We start from the raw sequence: 19,693 nt of genomic DNA, 5'->3' as shown, positions 1-19,693 counted from the left end.
CAAAGTCTGCTTTATTCTTCAGAAAACAACATTTTTTTATTAATGTAATTCAGGCCCTTTTTACTTACTGTTTCTTTCTTTCGTTTTATTTATTTATTTATTTATTTTTGCTTCTTTCTTAAGTGTTATGTTTGGTTAAAAATGCTCAATTTATTCATTTTATTCATTTTTTTTAATCCATTTTATTAATGATTTTCTGAACTGGAATAAGCCAAATGTAAACTAATAGTGTTAAAAAAGACCAAAACCAGCTTTGACAGTTATGACAACACCCAGACGGGTGTTGTCATAACTGTCATGTCGAGTTAGTTTCTATTGGGCTGAATTTGCAGGTTCTCAGCTCTAAAACCAAAATGTAGAGGTCTGGGCATTCCTCTCTACACTGCACCGCATACAGTTGTTAAGTTTGTGTTTAGGAGTTTTGCCTCCTAAACAAAACTTTACATTGGAGAGATCAAACAGCTACTTCATAAACGCATGGCACAACACAGAAGAGCCACCTCCACGGGACAAGACTCGGCTGTCCATCTGCATCTAAAGGACAAAGGTCACTCTTTTGAGGATGCCAGTGTTCATATTTTGGACAGAGAGGACAGATGGTTTGAAAGAGGAGTGAAAGAAGCCATCTATGTCCACTGTGAATGATCATCTTTGAACAGAGGCGGTGGTTTACGACACCAACTGTCTGCCATCTGTAATCCAGTTTTGAGATCCCTTCCCTGATGTCTTAATGCCCACTCACATCCTGGGACATCTGACCTCAGGAAATCACATGATAGGGTGGCGCAATGGGTTCACTATGGGTGAAGGGTAAGGGTGGCATGGGGTGGCACCGCCCTTTCTAGACCCACCCTTCTAGACCCCTCTTGGTATCTGATTGCCTACCCTCTAACTCCCACCGTCATTGGTTTAGAAAACTGTCCATCTGAAACTGCCTTATCTTATTGGATCACAGTACTGTCAATCACTCTGCAGAATCACCGTCGCGTTTTGACAACACCGGTGATTGGATCTGCACGTTTCTGCAAGTAATATGCAGGAAAAACACTCTTACATTTAAAATGACTTTTAAAGCTATGAGCTAATATTGATTTTAAAATGTGTAGCTGTTACATTACTGCGTGTGACTAGCTTACTTTATTTTTGATTTGTAATTGTCTAACTGTTAATAGGTTAAATTTGTATGTTCCTTTATGTAAAGCTTGTGGTTTGTGAGGGAACAAAGCACTGTAATCAAAGTATCTGCATTTCAAAGTCTAAACATTACAAGCTGAGGACATTAAATTTGAGAGCACACGTGTTTATTTAGTTTATTCAGAGAAGACGGTAACACCAGCAGAATCACGGTCGTCTGTCTCTGTGAAGATTCACGCTTCAACATTTTTAGCATCACACGTCTTCTTTCACTGTTGCTGCAGCTGTATTGTTGTGATGAACCTATAAAGTGTAAAGAGAAAATAAAAGGATTTCAATAAATTGCCACATATTCTCTGTTCTCTCGTCAGTGCTATTCCAGATTAAATGCTGTTGTCCGACATTATAAAAGCTGTGCTGATGGTGTTTTACCTCCTGTTTTATAATACACACGTTTGTAGGTGGAGACTCTTTCAGCCCTTGTTTAATATCAAAGTTCAGCTTTGTTTGTTGGTTAGCAAACGTAAATATGTTGGCATTCTTTACTTTTCTCTACAACATTTTGTACTAGTTTAGTTCAGGCCTTTCTTTCTTGTTTATTTCTGAAGTGTTATGTTTGGTGAAAAACATTCATTTTATTAATGAATTTTTGAAATTGAATAATCCAAATATAAACTAATAGTGTTAAAAAGACCAAAACCAGCTTTAGTCTTTGTTCAGACAGGTGTTGTCATGTTAGTTTGTCAGGGGCTGAATGTGCAGGTTCTGTGGAGACCTTCAGCTTTCAAACTTCAGTCTTAAAATAAATTATTTAATGACTGACAAGAAGAAACACTCTGATTTTTTTTAAAAAGAAGAAATAAATAATTACAGATGGAAGTTAAAATCTGTTTAAAAAAATGGAAAAGGAAAAAAATAGATTTTAAACCTTTTCTTTTTTCATACTGAAAACTGAAACCAAATAAGTGAATTATGAAGATCAAAAAGGGGACAAATATTTAATATTAACAACAGGTTTGTATTTGACATACGTAAAACTGCATCATCCCTGTCAAACAATGACTTGAAATTATTTTAACATGGACAGAAGCATACACTGCAAACCTGCGATGGATGTTAAAGATCAAAAAAGTTTCAAGAATTGGTAAATTTACAGTTACATATGCAAAAGTCAAAAACATCCATCAGTAATGGGGGACATTTAAAAGCTGATGTGTACCGTTAATCAACAAATACAGATCAGTATTTAAGGTTTGAGTCTCATCATCCACTGGAGCACAAACTGGGTGACGCCAGGACGCTACAGCACAGAGCGAACACCATCCCCACAGACACAGCGGCCAGGGAGGCAGAAGAACATCATATCAAGAAGGCCCTGAGTAAATGTGGTTATCCCAGATGGGAAGGCACCCGAAGAAAGCTCCAGGCGATCCAGGGGAGGACAACTGCCGCCTAAGCGAAAACCCTTAGTGATCTCTTATGTGTCAGGAGTATCAGAATAGAAATAGAAAAAAAAATAGAATAGAAAAAAGTTGGTCCACCGACACAAACAGAGTAACATAGTGTACGCTGTTAAGTGCCAGGGGGATTGCCAGGATTTATACATCGGGGAAACCAAACAACCTCTGGTGAAGCAGATGGCACAGCACAGAAGAGCTACCTCGTCAGGCCAGGACTCTGCAGTCTATTCACACCTACAGGCCAGTGGACACTCCTTCAAGGATGAGGATGTACACATCCTGGACAGGGAGGAACACTGGTTTGAGCACGGAGTCAAGGAGGCCATTGACATGAAAAGGAAAAGAACATCTCTGAATCGAGGAGGGGGCATAAAGGTACATCTGTCACCATCTTACAATGCTGTGATTGCAGCCATTCTCCAACTCTCTGATCAAGGAACTGACCTCACAGCCTGTTCATCAGTGGTGCTGGTTTCAGTCATTAGGTAAATCTACTGTTTATAAGGTTGAGGAAACCTGCCGTCAGCTGAGACTGAAGAAGTCACCTGGATGAGTGACGAAACGTTTCTCCCACTGAAAACTCTACAGAATCAACCTTTACTTACCTGGATGACTGCGCGTGAAACAAGATAGTCAAAAACGTTATTGTATTTAGTTTTGTTTCGACTATTTTAAATTTTATAATTGCCTGATTTTCACCCCCAAGTTAAGGTACACAACCTTAACTGTTTTACTTTAGTGGTGAATAACGGCACTTGTCTCAAAAGTTATCATAAACACTTTTTCGCCCTCGCTCTTTTTTTTTTTTTAATTAACTTATTTGTTGCTGGTGCTTCCTTCAAACTTTTTTTTGGTGGATTTGGTGTTGTATGTGTGTTTGGACACGAACGTTCAAGATCTTAAATGTGTTTAAAAACACATTTTAAACGATCCTATATGATACATGTTAAACAATAAGAAACTCTTTTTCTCACACCATAATTTTAGTGTTTATTCAGAGAAGACAGTAAGAATCACGGTCGTCTGTCTCTAAGAAGATTCGTGTTTCCACATTTTTAGCATCACATGTCTTCTTTCACTGGTGCTGCAGCTGTATTATTGTGTTGAACAACCTATAAAGTGTAAAGAGAAATAAAAAGATTTTAAATAAATTGCCAAATATTCTCTGTTCTCTCGTCAGTGCTATTTCAGATTAAATGCTGTCGTCAGACATTATAAAAGCTGTGCTGATGGTGTTTTACCTCTGTGGCATTTCCAGCACGAGTAGAATTATTTGGATGCAAGGTCTCGTTCTGAAATGTGTTGGATTACATCAGTTACAGATCTTTAAACCCAACCCTTCCCCAACATCTAAATAAAATATAACCTGCACAAATAAACAAATAATTTGATACATTTTATCATTTTACACCTTGCAGGACACGCATGGACATATAAATATTGCTTATTTTTGTGGTGTTACTGACATGAGTTGGAGCAGTTGGAAAATTGCCAGTGTTTTCAAGAGGATGCCAGTTGCCAGCTTTCTAAAAATAAAAAAAATTAAACACACACACATTTATATATAATATTATAATGTTATAATTACTGGTGAATAATGACACTCGTGTCAACAGGTTGTTTTTTTGTTTTTCTAACTTACATCCGATGATGGTGCTGCGCCTCCTTCATGCAGCTGAAAAGAAAATGGAAAACGCTTTAATAGAATAACAATATACAGATTTTAGTGTTGGAGGTTTTTATTTTTGCCTTTTTCCCCTCAGTGCTGGAAGGTCATTGACATTTCAAAGCAAACAAAGCAGCATTAATCAATTAATCTCAGCGAGTCAGCAGCATGAAACACACTCCAGCTGATTCTTGGTAAAAATAAATAAAGAAATGAAATTAAAAACATACTGGACTAACTAACAACAGTCCTACAATGTTAACGATGAAATCTAAACATTTATGTAGATTATCACTTGTTATAAGCTCAGTGAGACTGTTAATTCTTTTTAATCATTCAATTTCTTCCTTTCAGGAAATCCATGAACATCAAACAGGTGCATGATATTTTCTTACCGAAGCTGTGAGAATAAATCCCACCAAACAGAGCAGTGCGAGTCCTCTCATCGTGGATGTGATCAGCCTCCTGTCTGCACACAGACCTCCTGTTTTATAATGCAAGTGTTTGTAGGTGGAGACTCTTTCACTTCAGCGCTTGTTTAACATCAAAGTTCAACTGTGTTTGTTAGCAAATGTAAATATGTTTGCGCTCACAAAGTCTGCATTATTCTTCAGAAAACAACATTTTTAGTTTAATTTAGACGTTTCAACAGCAGTGAAGATTTAAACATCCCCTGTGACACCTGCTGTCCCAGGTGTCATGTTTACAAGAAAAGGCTGATAATATTTATGCCTTTTAAAAAATGTATTCTTACATCCTGATTGCCTCATCCTGTCCTCGTGCACCCAGTCGGTTTATTTTGTATTGAAGGTGTCATTTTGTAACAAGCAGGGAGACAGACAACAGACACCTTATATATTCTGCTATAACCCAAAGGTGTCAAAAATAAGGCCCGGGGGCCAGAATCGGCCTGGCAAGCACTCCAGAAAATATGAGGAAGTGCATGAATCGTTGGACAGCTTTTCCTGCTGATAACAGCCGTTCATTCTACACCAAAGAATTAAGTAATAGATAAATAGTTAAATGACAGAAAAGTGTAGACAGTGTTTTTCACTGTCTACCATTATAACAAAAAAGAAAGAAAATTTTCATCCATCAACTGAAACTCTATGTTGTACAAACGTCAGACACTCTGGGCAGTGAGCTGCACCACAACTGTAATTTTACACATTTATCATAGAAACACTGAGATGTGGTGTTGAACTTGCAGATCTTTATCTTATTTTACGATATCTCAGGGATTAAATGTGGAGTTAAACACCTTTACACGGACAGAAAGTGGAGTTTCACTCGTCTGGCCCACTCAAGTCATAGTGGACTGTCCGTGGCCGTCAGTGTGAAACGAGTTTGACCTCACTGCTATAACCTCTCTGTACATCTGTTTCATTAGTACTTGACTTATGTAAAACTGCCTAATCCCTGTCAAATGATACATTTTAATCACATTTACATAGACAAATGTAGAAAGTGGAAACCTGTGATGGATGTTATAGATCATAATGTTTCAAGAACTCGTTACTTTACACAGATACAGTCAAAGTTACTCTATTTTGTTGAATTTGCTCATTTTAGATGCAGTACTTAGGTGCTGGGGTTTTTTTGTTTTTTAACACCAGTGCGTGAGATACACTCCAGCTGATTTATGGTGGAAAAATACATTTATATCAAGCCTAAGTTTAAATCTGCAGTCTCGTTTATCTGGTAGTTAAACAACAGTCCTACAATGATAAAACCGCAAAGAAATAAATACATATATAATGATTGCTGGAAGATTATAGCTTCACATATTAGAGTACCATCGGATTAAACTTTATACTGATGTTTTTGTTTTGTGGTGCAACGGCTCAAATTTGATCAATCCAGCATGAAAGTTGAATGAATTTGGTGTTTTCTTACTTTTTATGACTAAGAATGCTTTGCTTTGCAGTTGTAAAATTCATCCAGAAACCATTGAGAAATTTAAAAAGACAATAAATGACAGTTTTTTATTAGTGTTTGCTCAAAAATGGGAGTTTGCAGGACTTAACAAGCCAAAAACTAGTTAAGAATTAACTAGTAAACTAGTTCACTAGTTTTAATGTATCTGTCCCAAATGAAAAATCCTGATAAGAAAGACCAGTAAAAATTTCAAGCTTTAGTATTTGATCTGTGAAGCTAAAATTTCCCTACACTCATTACATATATTCACACTTTGTATGATAGACGTTTTATTGAAACCAGCAGAAAAAGTTTTAAAAATTGGGTAATTTGCCAGTATGATGTTTTGTTTTGTTTAACTGAAGCTGTGAGAGTAAATCCCACCAAACAGCGCAGTGTGAGTCGTCTCACCTCGGATATGATCTTCCTCCTGTCTGCACTTAAAACCGTTTTATAATCCAAGTGTTTGTAGGTGAAGCCTCTTTGACTTCAACTCTTGTTTAACGTCAAAGTTCAACTTTGTTTGTTAGCAAATGAAAAAAAAAGTCTGCTTTATTCTCTTCAAAACTGAATTTGTTATTAATGTAATTCAGACTTTTCCACATACTTATGAATCCGCTGTTCTCTCTTTCGTAAAATGCCATATTTAAAAGAAAAAGCTTATTTTATTTGTAATTTTTCTCAATGTTAATTATTAAGAAAAATGCCCGTAACAGGATGTCGAGTTAGTTTATCAGGAACTGTTTTTATTTGTTTATTTAAAAAGCAGCAGGACAAAGTATGATCATTAAATACAGTTAGGAGTTCATAGCAACGATGGCACACGTCAGCTCACGTGCATTTGTTATAACAGGCCTGAAATAAGCAGCCACTGCCTTTGTGTTAGTAAAATGTGATGAAGTTAGTTGTGTAAATTTACCGTCTCTTTAAAGAAAATGTTCTTTTTGTCTTCATTTGCGTCTCCCCTCAATAATTAATTCCAGTGTTGTCTCATTTTGTCAGAGTAAGTGTTTTTTTGTGTGTCTGGCAGATAATTTGTCAAAAGTTCCAGCTCTACGTTTCTAAATGACCTTGGAAAAAGCACGTAACAACAAATAAGAGACACTTAACAAACAAAGGAAACTTTTCTCACAACAGACTTTTAATGATTATTTAGGTAAGACAGTAACATGAGCAGAATCACGGTCGTCCACTGTTGCTTCCACTGAAATGTTCTGATGAACGGTCTGTAAATTACACAGAGGGGAAAAAATCTAATGATTTCACTTAACTGTCACAAAATCACACCTATGGTCAGGTTTTTATCTTTTTTTAAAACATTTGTTTTAAAATACAATTTTTCAAGGCACTTTGGTAATTTTCTTTTAAGTGAATGACAAATTATAGATGTGTAAATATGGTGTTTTACCTGTGTGTCATTTCCCTCGGCTGATTCAGTTGCATCACGTGTACCTTCAAGGGGATTCCAGTACCCATGGAACATCGGACTTTGCTATCAACATTGAAATAAAATATAATCTACAATAATCTACATTTATACATGAAATATGCATATAAATAATTAAGTAAAGACAAAGAAATTCTAAGTTTCTAAGTTTTAAGGTTACACTAATATACAGCACATCTGTGTCACTGTAGCATAAAATTGAAATAAGCAGTTTGAGCTTGTTGTGTTAGTAAAAATGCTTTTAGGAGTCAACATAAAACAGAATTCACACAATTTGTGTAGATATTTGACTTGTTGATGCGGGTGATAGATTGAATGATCTTAAATATAAATATTACAAAATATTAAAAATGAATATTAGGCTAATTTTACTCAGTAATAGATGATCAACTCTGAAGCAAGTCATAGATCTGTTTATTTTCTTGGTATTTCAAGGCCCGGGGCAAAGATTATATCTGTAAAAGGGGTTACAGATATAATTCCACACACGTGGGGCAATTGATATTTATTGTTGGGTTTTTTTCAATTTAAAAAAACAAAAATCTCATGATGATAAGAATTATGTCTCAGTTATATGTTAGTTAATAAAGATTGACCTCTTTAATAGTGAAAAATATTAAGTCTTTGTTGTGAAAGTTGAATATAGTTTGGTAGTTTTTTAAAGATTTTATTAAATTTTTACCTTACATTTACCTTTTTTGGGGGCTCTGTTGAGCTGCTTTTATTCTGGACCTGAAATGAAAGTGTGTGACATTTATAATAACATATAAAGCTGAAAATTTAATATGGCAGATTTGTAGTATATATTTTCAATGTTTACATTTTATCCCAGCGCTGGAACAGGTAAAAAAAACCCAAACAACTAAATAAAATATAATCAGCAATTCATTTATTTTTTTTATGTATTTATTTTGACTTACATTATTCTCTGCTGGTGCTGTGCTTCCTTCATGCAGCTGAAATTAAAATGGTTAAAACTCTCAGAGCACTTTCATAGAATCCTACAATATGAAGCCAAAACGCAGTGCTGTAGGTTTTAATTTCTGCCTCTTTTTTAAAATAATGTTTTTCACTCCACGTTTGAAGATCATTTCAAATCAAACAATGCAGCAAAATAATAATACAGTTAATCTCAGTGAGTCAGCAGCAGCATGAGACACACTTCAGCTGATTCTTGGTAATAAATATGTCTAAATAAATATTTATGTAGACTGTCATTTGTTATAAGCTTTCAACATATATGTGAACATCAAACAGTGATATATTTTCTTACCGAAGCTGTGAGAATAAATCCCACCAAACAGAGCAGTGTGAGTCCTCTCATTTTGTAATCAGCTTCCAGTGAGCGCTTAGGCCTGTTTTATGATGCATGTGTTTGTAGGTGGAGGCTGTTTTGCTTCAGCTCTTGTTTAACATCAAAGTTCAAATTTGTTCAGATTTGTTTGCTTACCTGCCCAAAGTCTGTTTTATTCTCAACAACAGGGCAGATGTTAATTTGCTGAGGCTGGTTGCTCTCATGGGCGTCCCCTCCAATAATGACTTTTTTAAGTTTAAGTTTCTGTGAATATTATTTACATATACACATACAGTGGGGCAAAAAAGTATTTAGTCAGCCACCGATTGTGCAAGTTCCCCCACTTAAAATGATGACAGAGGTCAGTAATTTGCACCAGAGGTACACTTCAACTGTGAGAGACAGAATGTGAAAAAAAAATCCATGAATTCACATGGTAGGATTTGTAAAGAATTTATTCGTAAATCAGGGTGGAAAATAAGTATTTGGTCAATAACAAAAATACAACTCAATACTTTGTAACATAACCTTTGTTGGCAATAACAGAGGTCAAACGTTTACTATAGGTCTTTACCAGGTTTGCACACACAGTAGCTGGTATTTTGGCCCATTCCTCCATGCAGATCTTCTCAAGAGCAGTGATGTTTTGGGGCTGTCGCCGAGCAACACGGACTTTCAACTCCCGCCACAGATTTTCTATGGGGTTGAGGTCTGGAGACTGGCTAGGCCACTCCAGGACTTTCAAATGCTTCTTACGGAGCTACTCCTTTGTTGCCCGGGCGGTGTGTTTTGGATCATTGTCATGTTGGAAGACCCAGCCTCGTTTCATCTTCAAAGTTCTCACTGATGGAAGGAGGTTTTGGCTCAAAATCTCACGATACTTGGCCCCATTCATTCTGTCCTTAACACGGATCAGTCGTCCTGTCCCCTTGGCAGAAAAACAGCCCTATAGCATGATGTTTCCACCCCCATGCTTCACAGTAGGTATGGTGTTCTTGGGATGCAACTCAGTATTCTTCTTCCTCCAAACACGACGAGTTGAGTTTATACCAAAAAGTTCTACTTTGGTTTCATCTGACCACATGACATTCTCCCAATCCTCTGCTGTATCATCCATGTGCTCTCTGGCAAACTTCAGACGGGCCTGGACATGCACTGGCTTCAGCAGCGGAACACGTCTGGCACTGCGGGATTTGATTCCCTGCCATTGTAGTGTGTTACTGATGGTGACCTTTGTTACTTTGGTCCCAGCTCTCTGCAGGTCATTCACCAGGTCCCCCCGTGTGGTTCTGGGATCTTTGCTCACCGTTCTCATGATCATTTTGACCCCACGGGATGAGATCTTGCGTGGAGCCCCAGATCGAGGGAGATTATCAGTGGTCTTGTATGTCTTCCATTTTCTGATGATTGCTCCCACAGTTGATTTTTTCACACCAAGCTGCTTGCCTATTGTAGATTCACTCTTCCCAGTCTGGTGCAGGTCTACAATTCTTTTCCTGGTGTCCTTCGAAAGCTCTTTGGTCTTGGCCATGGCGGAGTTTGGAGTCTGACTGGTTGAGGCTGTGGACAGGTGTCTTTTATACAGATGATGAGGTCAAACAGGTGCCATTCATACAGGTAACGAGTGGGGGACAGAAAAGCTTCTTACAGAAGACGTTACAGGTCTGTGAGAGCCAGGGATTTTCCTTGTTTGAGGTGACCAAATACTTATTTTCCACCCTGATTTACGAATAAATTCTTTACAAATCCTACCATGTGAATTCATGGATTTTTTTTTCACATTCTGTCTCTCACAGTTGAAGTGTACCTCTGGTGCAAATTACTGACCTCTGTCATCATTTTAAGTGGGGGAACTTGCACAATCGGTGGCTGACTAAATACTTTTTTGCCCCACTGTATGTAAACACACACCTTTATACAGACACATATACATATATATACATATATATGTATATACATGTATATACATGTATATACATGTATATATATATATATGTATGTATATATATGTATGTATATGTATATAATATTCACAGAAACTTAAACTTAAAAAAGTCATTATTGGAGGGGACGGCCATGAGAGCAACCAGCCTCATAGCCATATATGTATGTATATATGTATATACATACATATATATGTATATACATGTACAGTGGGGCAAAAAAGTATTTAGTCAGCCACCGATTGTGCAAGTTCCCCCACTTAAAATGATGACAGAGGTCAGTAATTTGCACCAGAGGTACACTTCAACTGTGAGAGACAGAATGTGAAAAAAAAATCCATGAATTCACATGGTAGGATTTATAAAGAATTTATTCGTAAATCAGGGTGGAAAATAAGTATTTGGTCACCTCAAACAAGGAAAATCCCTGGCTCTCACAGACCTGTAACGTCTTCTGTAAGAAGCTTTTCTGTCCCCCACTCGTTACCTGTATGAATGGCACCTGTTTGACCTCATCATCTGTATAAAAGACTCCTGTCCACAGCCTCAACCAGTCAGACTCCAAACTCCGCCATGGCCAAGACCAAAGAGCTTTCGAAGGACACCAGGAAAAGAATTGTAGACCTGCACCAGACTGGGAAGAGTGAATCTACAATAGGCAAGCAGCTTGGTGTGAAAAAAATCAACTGTGGGAGCAATCATCAGAAAATGGAAGACATACAAGACCACTGATAATCTCCCTCGATCTGGGGCTCCACGCAAGATCTCATCCCGTGGGGTCAAAATGATCATGAGAACGGTGAGCAAAGATCCCAGAACCACACGGGGGGACCTGGTGAATGACCTGCAGAGAGCTGGGACCAAAGTAACAAAGGTCACCATCAGTAACACACTACAACGGCAGGGAATCAAATCCCGCAGTGCCAGACGTGTTCCGCTGCTGAAGCCAGCGCATGTCCAGGCCCGTCTGAAGTTTGCCAGAGAGCACATGGATGATACAGCAGAGGATTGGGAGAATGTCATGTGGTCAGATGAAACTAAAGTAGAACTTTTTGGTATAAACTCAACTCGTCGTGTTTGGAGGAAGAAGAATACTGAGTTGCATCCCAAGAACACCATACCTACTGTGAAGCATGGGGGTGGAAACATCATGCTATGGGGCTGTTTTTCTGCCAAGGGGACAGGACGACTGATCCGTGTTAAGGACAGAATGAATGGGGCCAAGTATCGTGAGATTTTGAGCCAAAACCTCCTTCCATCAGTGAGAACTTTGAAGATGAAACGAGGCTGGGTCTTCCAACATGACAATGATCCAAAACACACCGCCCGGGCAACAAAGGAGTGGCTCCGTAAGAAGCATTTGAAAGTCCTGGAGTGGCCTAGCCAGTCTCCAGACCTCAACCCCATAGAAAATCTGTGGCGGGAGTTGAAAGTCCGTGTTCCTCGGCGACAGCCCCAAAACATCACTGCTCTTGAGAAGATCTGCATGGAGGAATGGGCCAAAATACCAGCTACTGTGTGTGCAAACCTGGTAAAGACCTATAGTAAACGTTTGACCTCTGTTATTGCCAACAGAGGTTATGTTACAAAGTATTGAGTTGTATTTTTGTTATTGACCAAATACTTATTTTCCACCCTGATTTACGAATAAATTCTTTACAAATCCTACCATGTGAATTCATGGATTTTTTTTTCACATTCTGTCTCTCACAGTTGAAGTGTACCTCTGGTGCAAATTACTGACCTCTGTCATCATTTTAAGTGGGGGAACTTGCACAATCGGTGGCTGACTAAATACTTTTTTGCCCCACTGTATATACATATATATACGTGTGTGGATGGATGGATGGATTAATTTATTTATTTATACAGCACCAAATCACAATAACAGTCACCTCAGGGCATTTTATATTGTAAGGTAGTCCCTACAATAATACAACAAAGAAAACCCCAACAATTACACAACCCCCTATGAGCAAGTGCTTTGGCGACAGAGGGAAAAACTCCTGTTTAACAGGAACAAAAAAAAAAAGGCTTCATTTGGATTTTGGACTTTGGAGCTGGAGAAACTGCCTTCACATTTCTGTGGTAAATATTAAAGCTTTTGTTTGTTTGTTTTTTAATTAAAATAATGTTTTTCAAAAGACTGAAAAACTTTATTTTATTTAGAGTTTAACATGACTTAAGCTTCCCATTTTAGTTAATATTAAAGTTATTTGTTGTTATGATACCACCAATTTTGCCCCCCAGTGTCTGGACCAGTTTTCATAAATACTATAGTTAGCTGTCTGCTTCTCTCAGGGTTTTACACAGCTGTGACTGCCAGCTAGCTAATTAGCTAAAGTTAGAGATGTCGATAACTGGGAAAAGTGAAAACCTCGTGGTTCTACGGACAAGAAAAAAAAGAGTAGCTTTGTTTTACTCCCAGTGTGTTACTCCTGCCTCTGGATTTATGTTGCTTTATTATTGGACCATCAGTAAAGATTTGCTACATTTAGTTCATTGCAGCACAATATTAGTTGCGACACAGTGATAGATGACACACATGCTTGTGGGGAAACATGAGTATCCCCACACATACACAGAGGAACGCTGTGGCCAGTCAGCAGGTTCAAACCCAGGACCTTCTTCCTGTGAGGACACAGTGCTAACCACTATACCACTCACATCAACCACATTAGAAAAAATTTTCATACAGTATTTTTTAATTTTTTTTGAATTCACAATTAAAATAAGCAGCAGCAGAATGAATAAATGGCATAGGCTACTTCATGTTGGCAGTATTTCTCCTTCAGGACTTCAGATGTGTTTGCTCTGTTGAGTTGAACCATCTGCTGTGTGTGTTCACTTTTGTGTGTTTCCCTGGAAAAGATCATATAAATTGTAAAGGTCCAGTTTTGTTTATTGATCTAAGCCTGAACAGCTACGCGTAGTGTCCAGTAGAGGGCTCTGTTGCTTAGTTAGCGGCAAGCTGCACTTCCAGCTCAGACCGGTTTTTGTGGCGCACATGTCCCAGTAGGCAGCTCTCGATGAAGCATGAAGCAGCGTGATACCGGACTCTAGCAAAATTAACAGTTTGCAGCCCTTGGAATGCGGAGCGAGGTACATGTTTTAAGTTGTATTTGTTTTCTTACTTGATATTTTGTTGTATTTTCAACTTTATTTGAGTTCATATTTGTAATAAGCGTCTAAGAAAATGTATTTTGTGTTTCTGTTTAGTTTTCACGGTGCATTGGCGCACCTCAGCACTGTTAGATTCTGAATGAATCTTAAAGTAAAAATTACTGCACCCGTCGAGGCTCTCTCTATTTCTTCCTTGGTCCGAGGGACTGCTACATAAATTATATTTAATATGAAATTCAAGCACACCTATGAATACACACAATGAGAATAAGTTGTTGTTCTTGGGTTTAATGGCTGGTTTTCAGATTCATTTCCATGTTACTCTAACAGCAGCGGATCTTAGCAGTATTTAAAGGTCTTTATTTTGCTGCAGTTTCTTACTTTGGTGTCCTTCTGGAGGCTCTGTTCGAGGGGCTCTGTAGGAGGGAACCCAAAATCACTTTCCACTGGCCTAATGGTGCCGTTCCACTGATGGGATTAAAAAGGAAGTCAGCCAAACTTTAGGTTAATTTAGATGATAAATGCATCTTCATCCTCTTGTATTTCAACACTTTTCACGTGTCAGTCCTTACTTTGCTTTATGAAACCTACCTGCGCAACAACTTTATTTTCTGTGGTTTCCTCTTGTGGCTAAAATAAGAGCACATTTGAACTTTAATGAGGAAACAGGCTCCAATGCTTGTAACCACGTGTTTGTTTATTCCTGCAAGGTCGTCGACTTTGGACTTCAAATAAAACAGAAAAATAATGAAAACCTAACCCGTCCCTTAGAAATAGCAGCAATTAGCACACTTTGCAATTGAAAACTATTATTATATAATAAAAAAAAAATCATGTAACAAAGACATTTTTACTGAGAATAATTAAAGTAAGAATTCTACTCATATTTGAGCAGCACTGCTTATATTTGTCAAAATCTAATTAGATTTTAAGTTTCACCAAAACAGATTAAAACATGAAACACTCAAAGTTCACACACCTCTGTTGAGTTGGACGTCCCGTTTGTACCTTCCATTGGCCTCATATGTAAATATCCAGCCTAAAAACAATATATTTAAAGCAGCTTTAGTTATAACGTGTTCACTTCCATTTGGCAGATCATGTAAAGGACTTTTTTTGTCTTAAACATTTCAATGCTTAACAGAATGAGCCTTAAAAAATCGATTTCTGTCACTTAACTGACATAATGTGATCAAGCACACAGACTTTTACCAATAAATTTATCATCTAAAAAACAGAAAATATTTAGATCTAAAAACGTATTATTTAGAAAATATTCAGACCCAAAACTAAGCAGCGATTACACATTTGTTTAATTATTTATATATTTTCATTATTAAGCTTGCAGGAGTGATTAAATGCATTAGTTAGCTGTGTATTTGTTTGCAGTATTGAGCAACAAAACAATTTATTGCTTACACACATGCGGTCTGCAACTTAATATTTATCTTAATAGACATTTAAACTGAGTAAAAACTTTGAATGAGCATAATTGATTTTGCAATGATATAAAAATGATTGTATTTGCACTACCTTACAGAACAGTGGCATTTAGTACTTTTTTTCTTACCTCTGCAAATGAAAAGTCTGTCAAAGGCAGATCAATTTAAAAAAACAAAAATCTCATGATGATAAGAATTATGTCTCAGTTATATGTTAGTTAATAAAGATTGACCTCTTTAATAGTGAAAAATATTAAGTCTTTGTTGTGAAAGTTGAATATAGTTTGGTAGTTTTTTAAAGATTTTATTAAATTTTTACCTTACCGTTTCCTTTTTTGGGGGCTCTGTTGAGCTGCTTTTATTCTTGACCTGAAATGAAAGTGTGTGACATTTATAATAACATATAAAGCTGAAAATTTAATATGGCAGATTTGTAGTATATATTTTCAATGTTTACATTTTATCCCAGCGCTGGAACAGGTAAAAAAAAAAAAAAACAACTAAATAAAATATAATCAGCAATTCATTTATTTTTTTTATGTATTTATTTTGACTTACATTATTCTCTGCTGGTGCTGTGCTTCCTTCATTCAGCTGAAATTAAAATGGTTAAAACTCTCAGAACACTTTCATAGAATCCTACAATATGAAGCCAAAACGCAGTACTGTAGGTTTTAATTTCTGCCTCTTTTTTAAAATAATGTTTTTCACTCCACGTTTGAAGATCATTTCAAATCAAACAACGCAGCAAAATAATAATACAGTTAATCTCAGTGAGTCCGCAGCAGCATGAGACACACTTCAGCTGATTCTTGGTGATAAATATGTCTAAATAAATATTTATGTAGACTGTCATTTGTTATAAGCTTTCAACAATTCTGTGAACATCAAACAGTGATATATTTTCTTACCGAAGCTGTGAGAATAAATCCCACCAAACAGAGCAGTGTGAGTCCTCTCATTTTGTAATCAGCTTCCAGTGAGCGCTTAGGCCTGTTTTATGATGCATGTGTTTGTAGGTGGAGGCTGTTTTACTTCAGCTCTTGTTTAACATCAAAGTTCAAATTTGTTCAGATTTGTTTGCTTACCTGCCCAAAGTCTGTTTTATTCTCAACAACAGGGCAGATGTTAATTTGCTGAGGCTGGTTGCTCTCATGGGCGTCCCCTCCAATAATGACTTTTTAAAGTTTAAGTTTCTGTAAATATTATATACATATACACATATGTACACACACACCTTTATACAGACACATATACATATATATACATATATATACACATGTATATGTATATACATGTATATACATATATATGTATATACATGTATATACATATATATACGTGTGTGGATGGATGGATAGATAGATTAATTTATTTATTAATTTATTTATACAGCACCAAATCACAATAACAGTCACCTCAGGGCATTTTATATTGTAAGGTAGTCCCTACAATAATACAACAAAGAAAACCCCAACAATTACACGACCCCCTATGAGCAAGTGCTTTGGCGACAGAGGGAAAAACTCCTGTTTAACAGGAACAAAAAAAAAAAAAAAAAAAGGCTTCATTTGGATTTTGGACTTTGGAGCTGGAGAAACTGCCTTCACATTTCTGTGGTAAATATTAAAGCTTTTGTTTGTTTGTTTTTTAATTAAAATAATGTTTTTCAAAAGACTGAAAAAATTATTTTATTTAAAGTTTAACATGACTTAAGCTTCCCATTTTAGTTAATATTAAAGTTATTTGTTGTTATGATACCACCAATTTTGCCCCCCAGTGTCTGGACCAGTTTTCATAAATACTATAGTTAGCTGTCTGCTTCTCTCGGGGTTTTACACAGCTGTGACTGCCAGCTAGCTAATTAGCTAAAGTTAGAGATGTCGATAACTGGGAAAAGTGAAAACCTCGTGGTTCTACGGACAAGAAAAAAAAGAGGAGCTTTGTTTTACTCCCAGTGTGTTACTCCTGCCTCTGGATTTATGTTGCTTTATTATTGGACCATCAGTAAAGATTTGCTACATTTAGTTCATTGCAGCACAATATTAGTTGCGACACAGTGATAGATGACACACATGCTCATATTCACACCTGCATGTCTTTGTGGGGAAACATGAGTATCCCCACACATACACAGAGGAACGCTGTGGCCAGTCAGCAGGTTCAAACCCAGGACCTTCTTCCTGTGAGGACACAGTGCTAACCACTATACCACTCACATCAACCACATTAGAAAAAAAACTAAATTTTCATACAGTATTTTTTAAATTTTTTTTTGAATTCACAATTAAAATAAGCAGCAGCAGAATGAATAAATGGCATAGGCTACTTCATGTTGGCAGTATTTCTCCTTCAGGACTTCAGATGTGTTTGCTCTGTTGAGTTGAACCATCTGCTGTGTGTGTTCACTTTTGTGTGTTTCCCTGGAAAAGATCATATAAATTATATTTAATATGAAATTCAAGCACACCTATGAATACACACAATGAGAATAAGTTGTTGTTCTTGGGTTTAATGGCTGGTTTTCAGATTCATTTCCATGTTACTCTAACAGCAGCGGATCTTAGCAGTATTTAAAGGTCTTTATTTTGCTGCAGTTTCTTACTTTGGTGTCCTTCTGGGGGCTCTGTTCGAGGGGCTCTGTAGGAGGGAACCCAAAATCACTTTCCACTGGCCTAATGGTGCCGTTCCACTGATGGGATTAAAAAGGAAGTCAGCCAAACTTTAAGTTAATTTAGATGATAAATGCATCTTCATCCTCTTGTATTTCAACACTTTTCACGTGTCAGTCCTTACTTTGCTTTATGAAACCTACCTGCGCAACAACTTTATTTTCTGTGGTTTCCTCTTGTGGCTAAAATAAGAGCACATTTGAACTTTAATGAGGAAACAGGTTCCAATGCTTGTAATCACGTGTTTGTTTATTCCTGCAAGGTCGTCGACTTTGGACTTCAAATATAACAGAAAAATAATCAAAACCTAACCCGTCCCTTAGAAATAGCAGCAATTAGCACACTTTACAATTGAAAACTATTATTATATAATAAAAAAAAAATCCTGTAACAAAGACATTTTTACTGAGAATAATTAAAGTAAGAATTCTACTCATATTTGAGCAGCACTGCTTATATTTGTCAAAATCTAATTAGATTTTAAGTTTCACCTAAACAGATTAAAACATGAAACACTCAAAGTTCACACACCTCTGTTGAGTTGGATGTCCCGTTTGTACCTTCCATTGGCCTCAAAGGTAAATATCCAGCCTAAAAACAATATATTTAAAGCAGCTTTAGTTATAATGTGTTCACTTCCATTTGGCAGATCATGTAAAGGACTTTTTTTGTCTTAAACATTTCAATGCTTAACAGAATGAGCCTTAAAAAAATCGATTTCTGCCACTTAACTGACATAATGTGATCAAGCACACAGACTTTTACCAATAAATTTATCATCTAAAAAACAGAAAATATTTAGATCTAAAAACGTATTATTTAGAAAATATTCAGACCCAAAACTAAGCAGCGATTACACATTTGTTTAATTATTTATATATTTTCATTATTAAGCTTGCAGGAGTGATTAAATGCATTAGTTAGCTGTGTATTTGTTTGCAGTATTGAGCAACAAAACAATTTATTGCTTACACACATGCGGTCTGCAACTTCATATTTATCTTAATAGACATTTAAACTGAGTAAAAACTTTGAATGAGCATAATTGATTTTGCAATGATATAAAAATGATTGTATTTTCACTACCTTACAGAACAGTGGCATTTAGTACTTTTTCTTACCACTGCAAATGAAAAGTCTGTCAAAGGCAGATCTGTCAGTGCAGCCAGAATAATTCCCACCATAAGCAGTGTGAGTCCCCTCATCTTAAAAACAAATCAGCCTCCTGTATGCACGATGTCTGCTTTGCAGTCCCAGTAAGAGGAATTTGAATTTATGGCTTCACTTGTAGGTTAAAGTCTCAACTTTCTTCGCCTTCCCTCGTGACGCTTTCTATGTCAAGTTTGAGTTTGTTAGTCAAACTGCTTTCCTGTTTTATTTTGACAGCTGGTTGTCTTCTGTATCTTTTTCTGCAGCTGATTAATCTTCAGTCTCTTGTACGTTAACATATTTTTCTCCCACAAAACTCCAACGTATATTAATCATTAGTTTGCCTTCTGATATTTTAGTCCACCTACTTGCTCAAAAGCATTTTCACTGCTTTGGTTTGGCACCTGAAATAAGAGGAGGGCGCACTAAGAAAACTCGTACCAGTG

General features: G+C 36.7%; 1 protein-coding gene and 1 long non-coding RNA gene across 4 annotated transcripts; both read right to left on the bottom strand.

The window, feature by feature from the left end:
• Positions 1-1,292: 1,292 nt before the first annotated feature.
• Positions 1,293-4,749, bottom strand: LOC118454513 (uncharacterized). Of its 2 annotated transcripts, none has more exons than XR_015719643.1 (5): positions 4,656-4,749; positions 4,237-4,269; positions 4,061-4,120; positions 3,836-3,886; positions 1,293-1,437 (listed from the first exon to the last, which is right to left on the bottom strand). It is a non-coding gene; the product is annotated as an uncharacterized LOC118454513 (long non-coding RNA). The 2 variants fall into 2 exon arrangements; XR_015719642.1 differs by lacking the exon at positions 1,293-1,437 and adding an exon at positions 3,559-3,706.
• Positions 4,750-7,299: 2,550 nt separating this feature from the next.
• LOC102782742 (uncharacterized) lies at positions 7,300-19,391 on the bottom strand. Of its 2 annotated transcripts, none has more exons than XM_087846244.1 (13): positions 19,220-19,391; positions 18,630-18,689; positions 18,242-18,280; positions 18,032-18,118; positions 15,985-16,020; positions 15,751-15,795; positions 14,964-15,023; positions 14,576-14,614; positions 14,366-14,452; positions 8,545-8,580; positions 8,312-8,356; positions 7,586-7,669; positions 7,300-7,403 (listed from the first exon to the last, which is right to left on the bottom strand). In XM_087846244.1, the coding sequence occupies exons 1-13, from the start codon at positions 19,301-19,303 to the stop codon at positions 7,326-7,328; spliced, it is 780 nt and encodes a 259-aa protein (XP_087702370.1). In that variant the 5' UTR covers positions 19,304-19,391; the 3' UTR covers positions 7,300-7,325. The 2 variants fall into 2 exon arrangements, with proteins under 2 accessions (XP_087702370.1, XP_087702371.1); XM_087846245.1 differs by having other exon boundaries at positions 8,318-8,356; positions 19,220-19,389.
• Positions 19,392-19,693: the final 302 nt, after the last annotated feature.

This window comes from Neolamprologus brichardi, chromosome 9 (assembly GCF_056152115.1).
Source record: "Neolamprologus brichardi isolate AB-2024 chromosome 9, ASM5615211v1, whole genome shotgun sequence".
Lineage (NCBI taxonomy): Eukaryota > Metazoa > Chordata > Actinopteri > Cichliformes > Cichlidae > Neolamprologus > Neolamprologus brichardi.
Note: the sequence above shows the minus strand (reverse complement) of the source record. Positions and strands in the feature narration are given on the sequence as shown.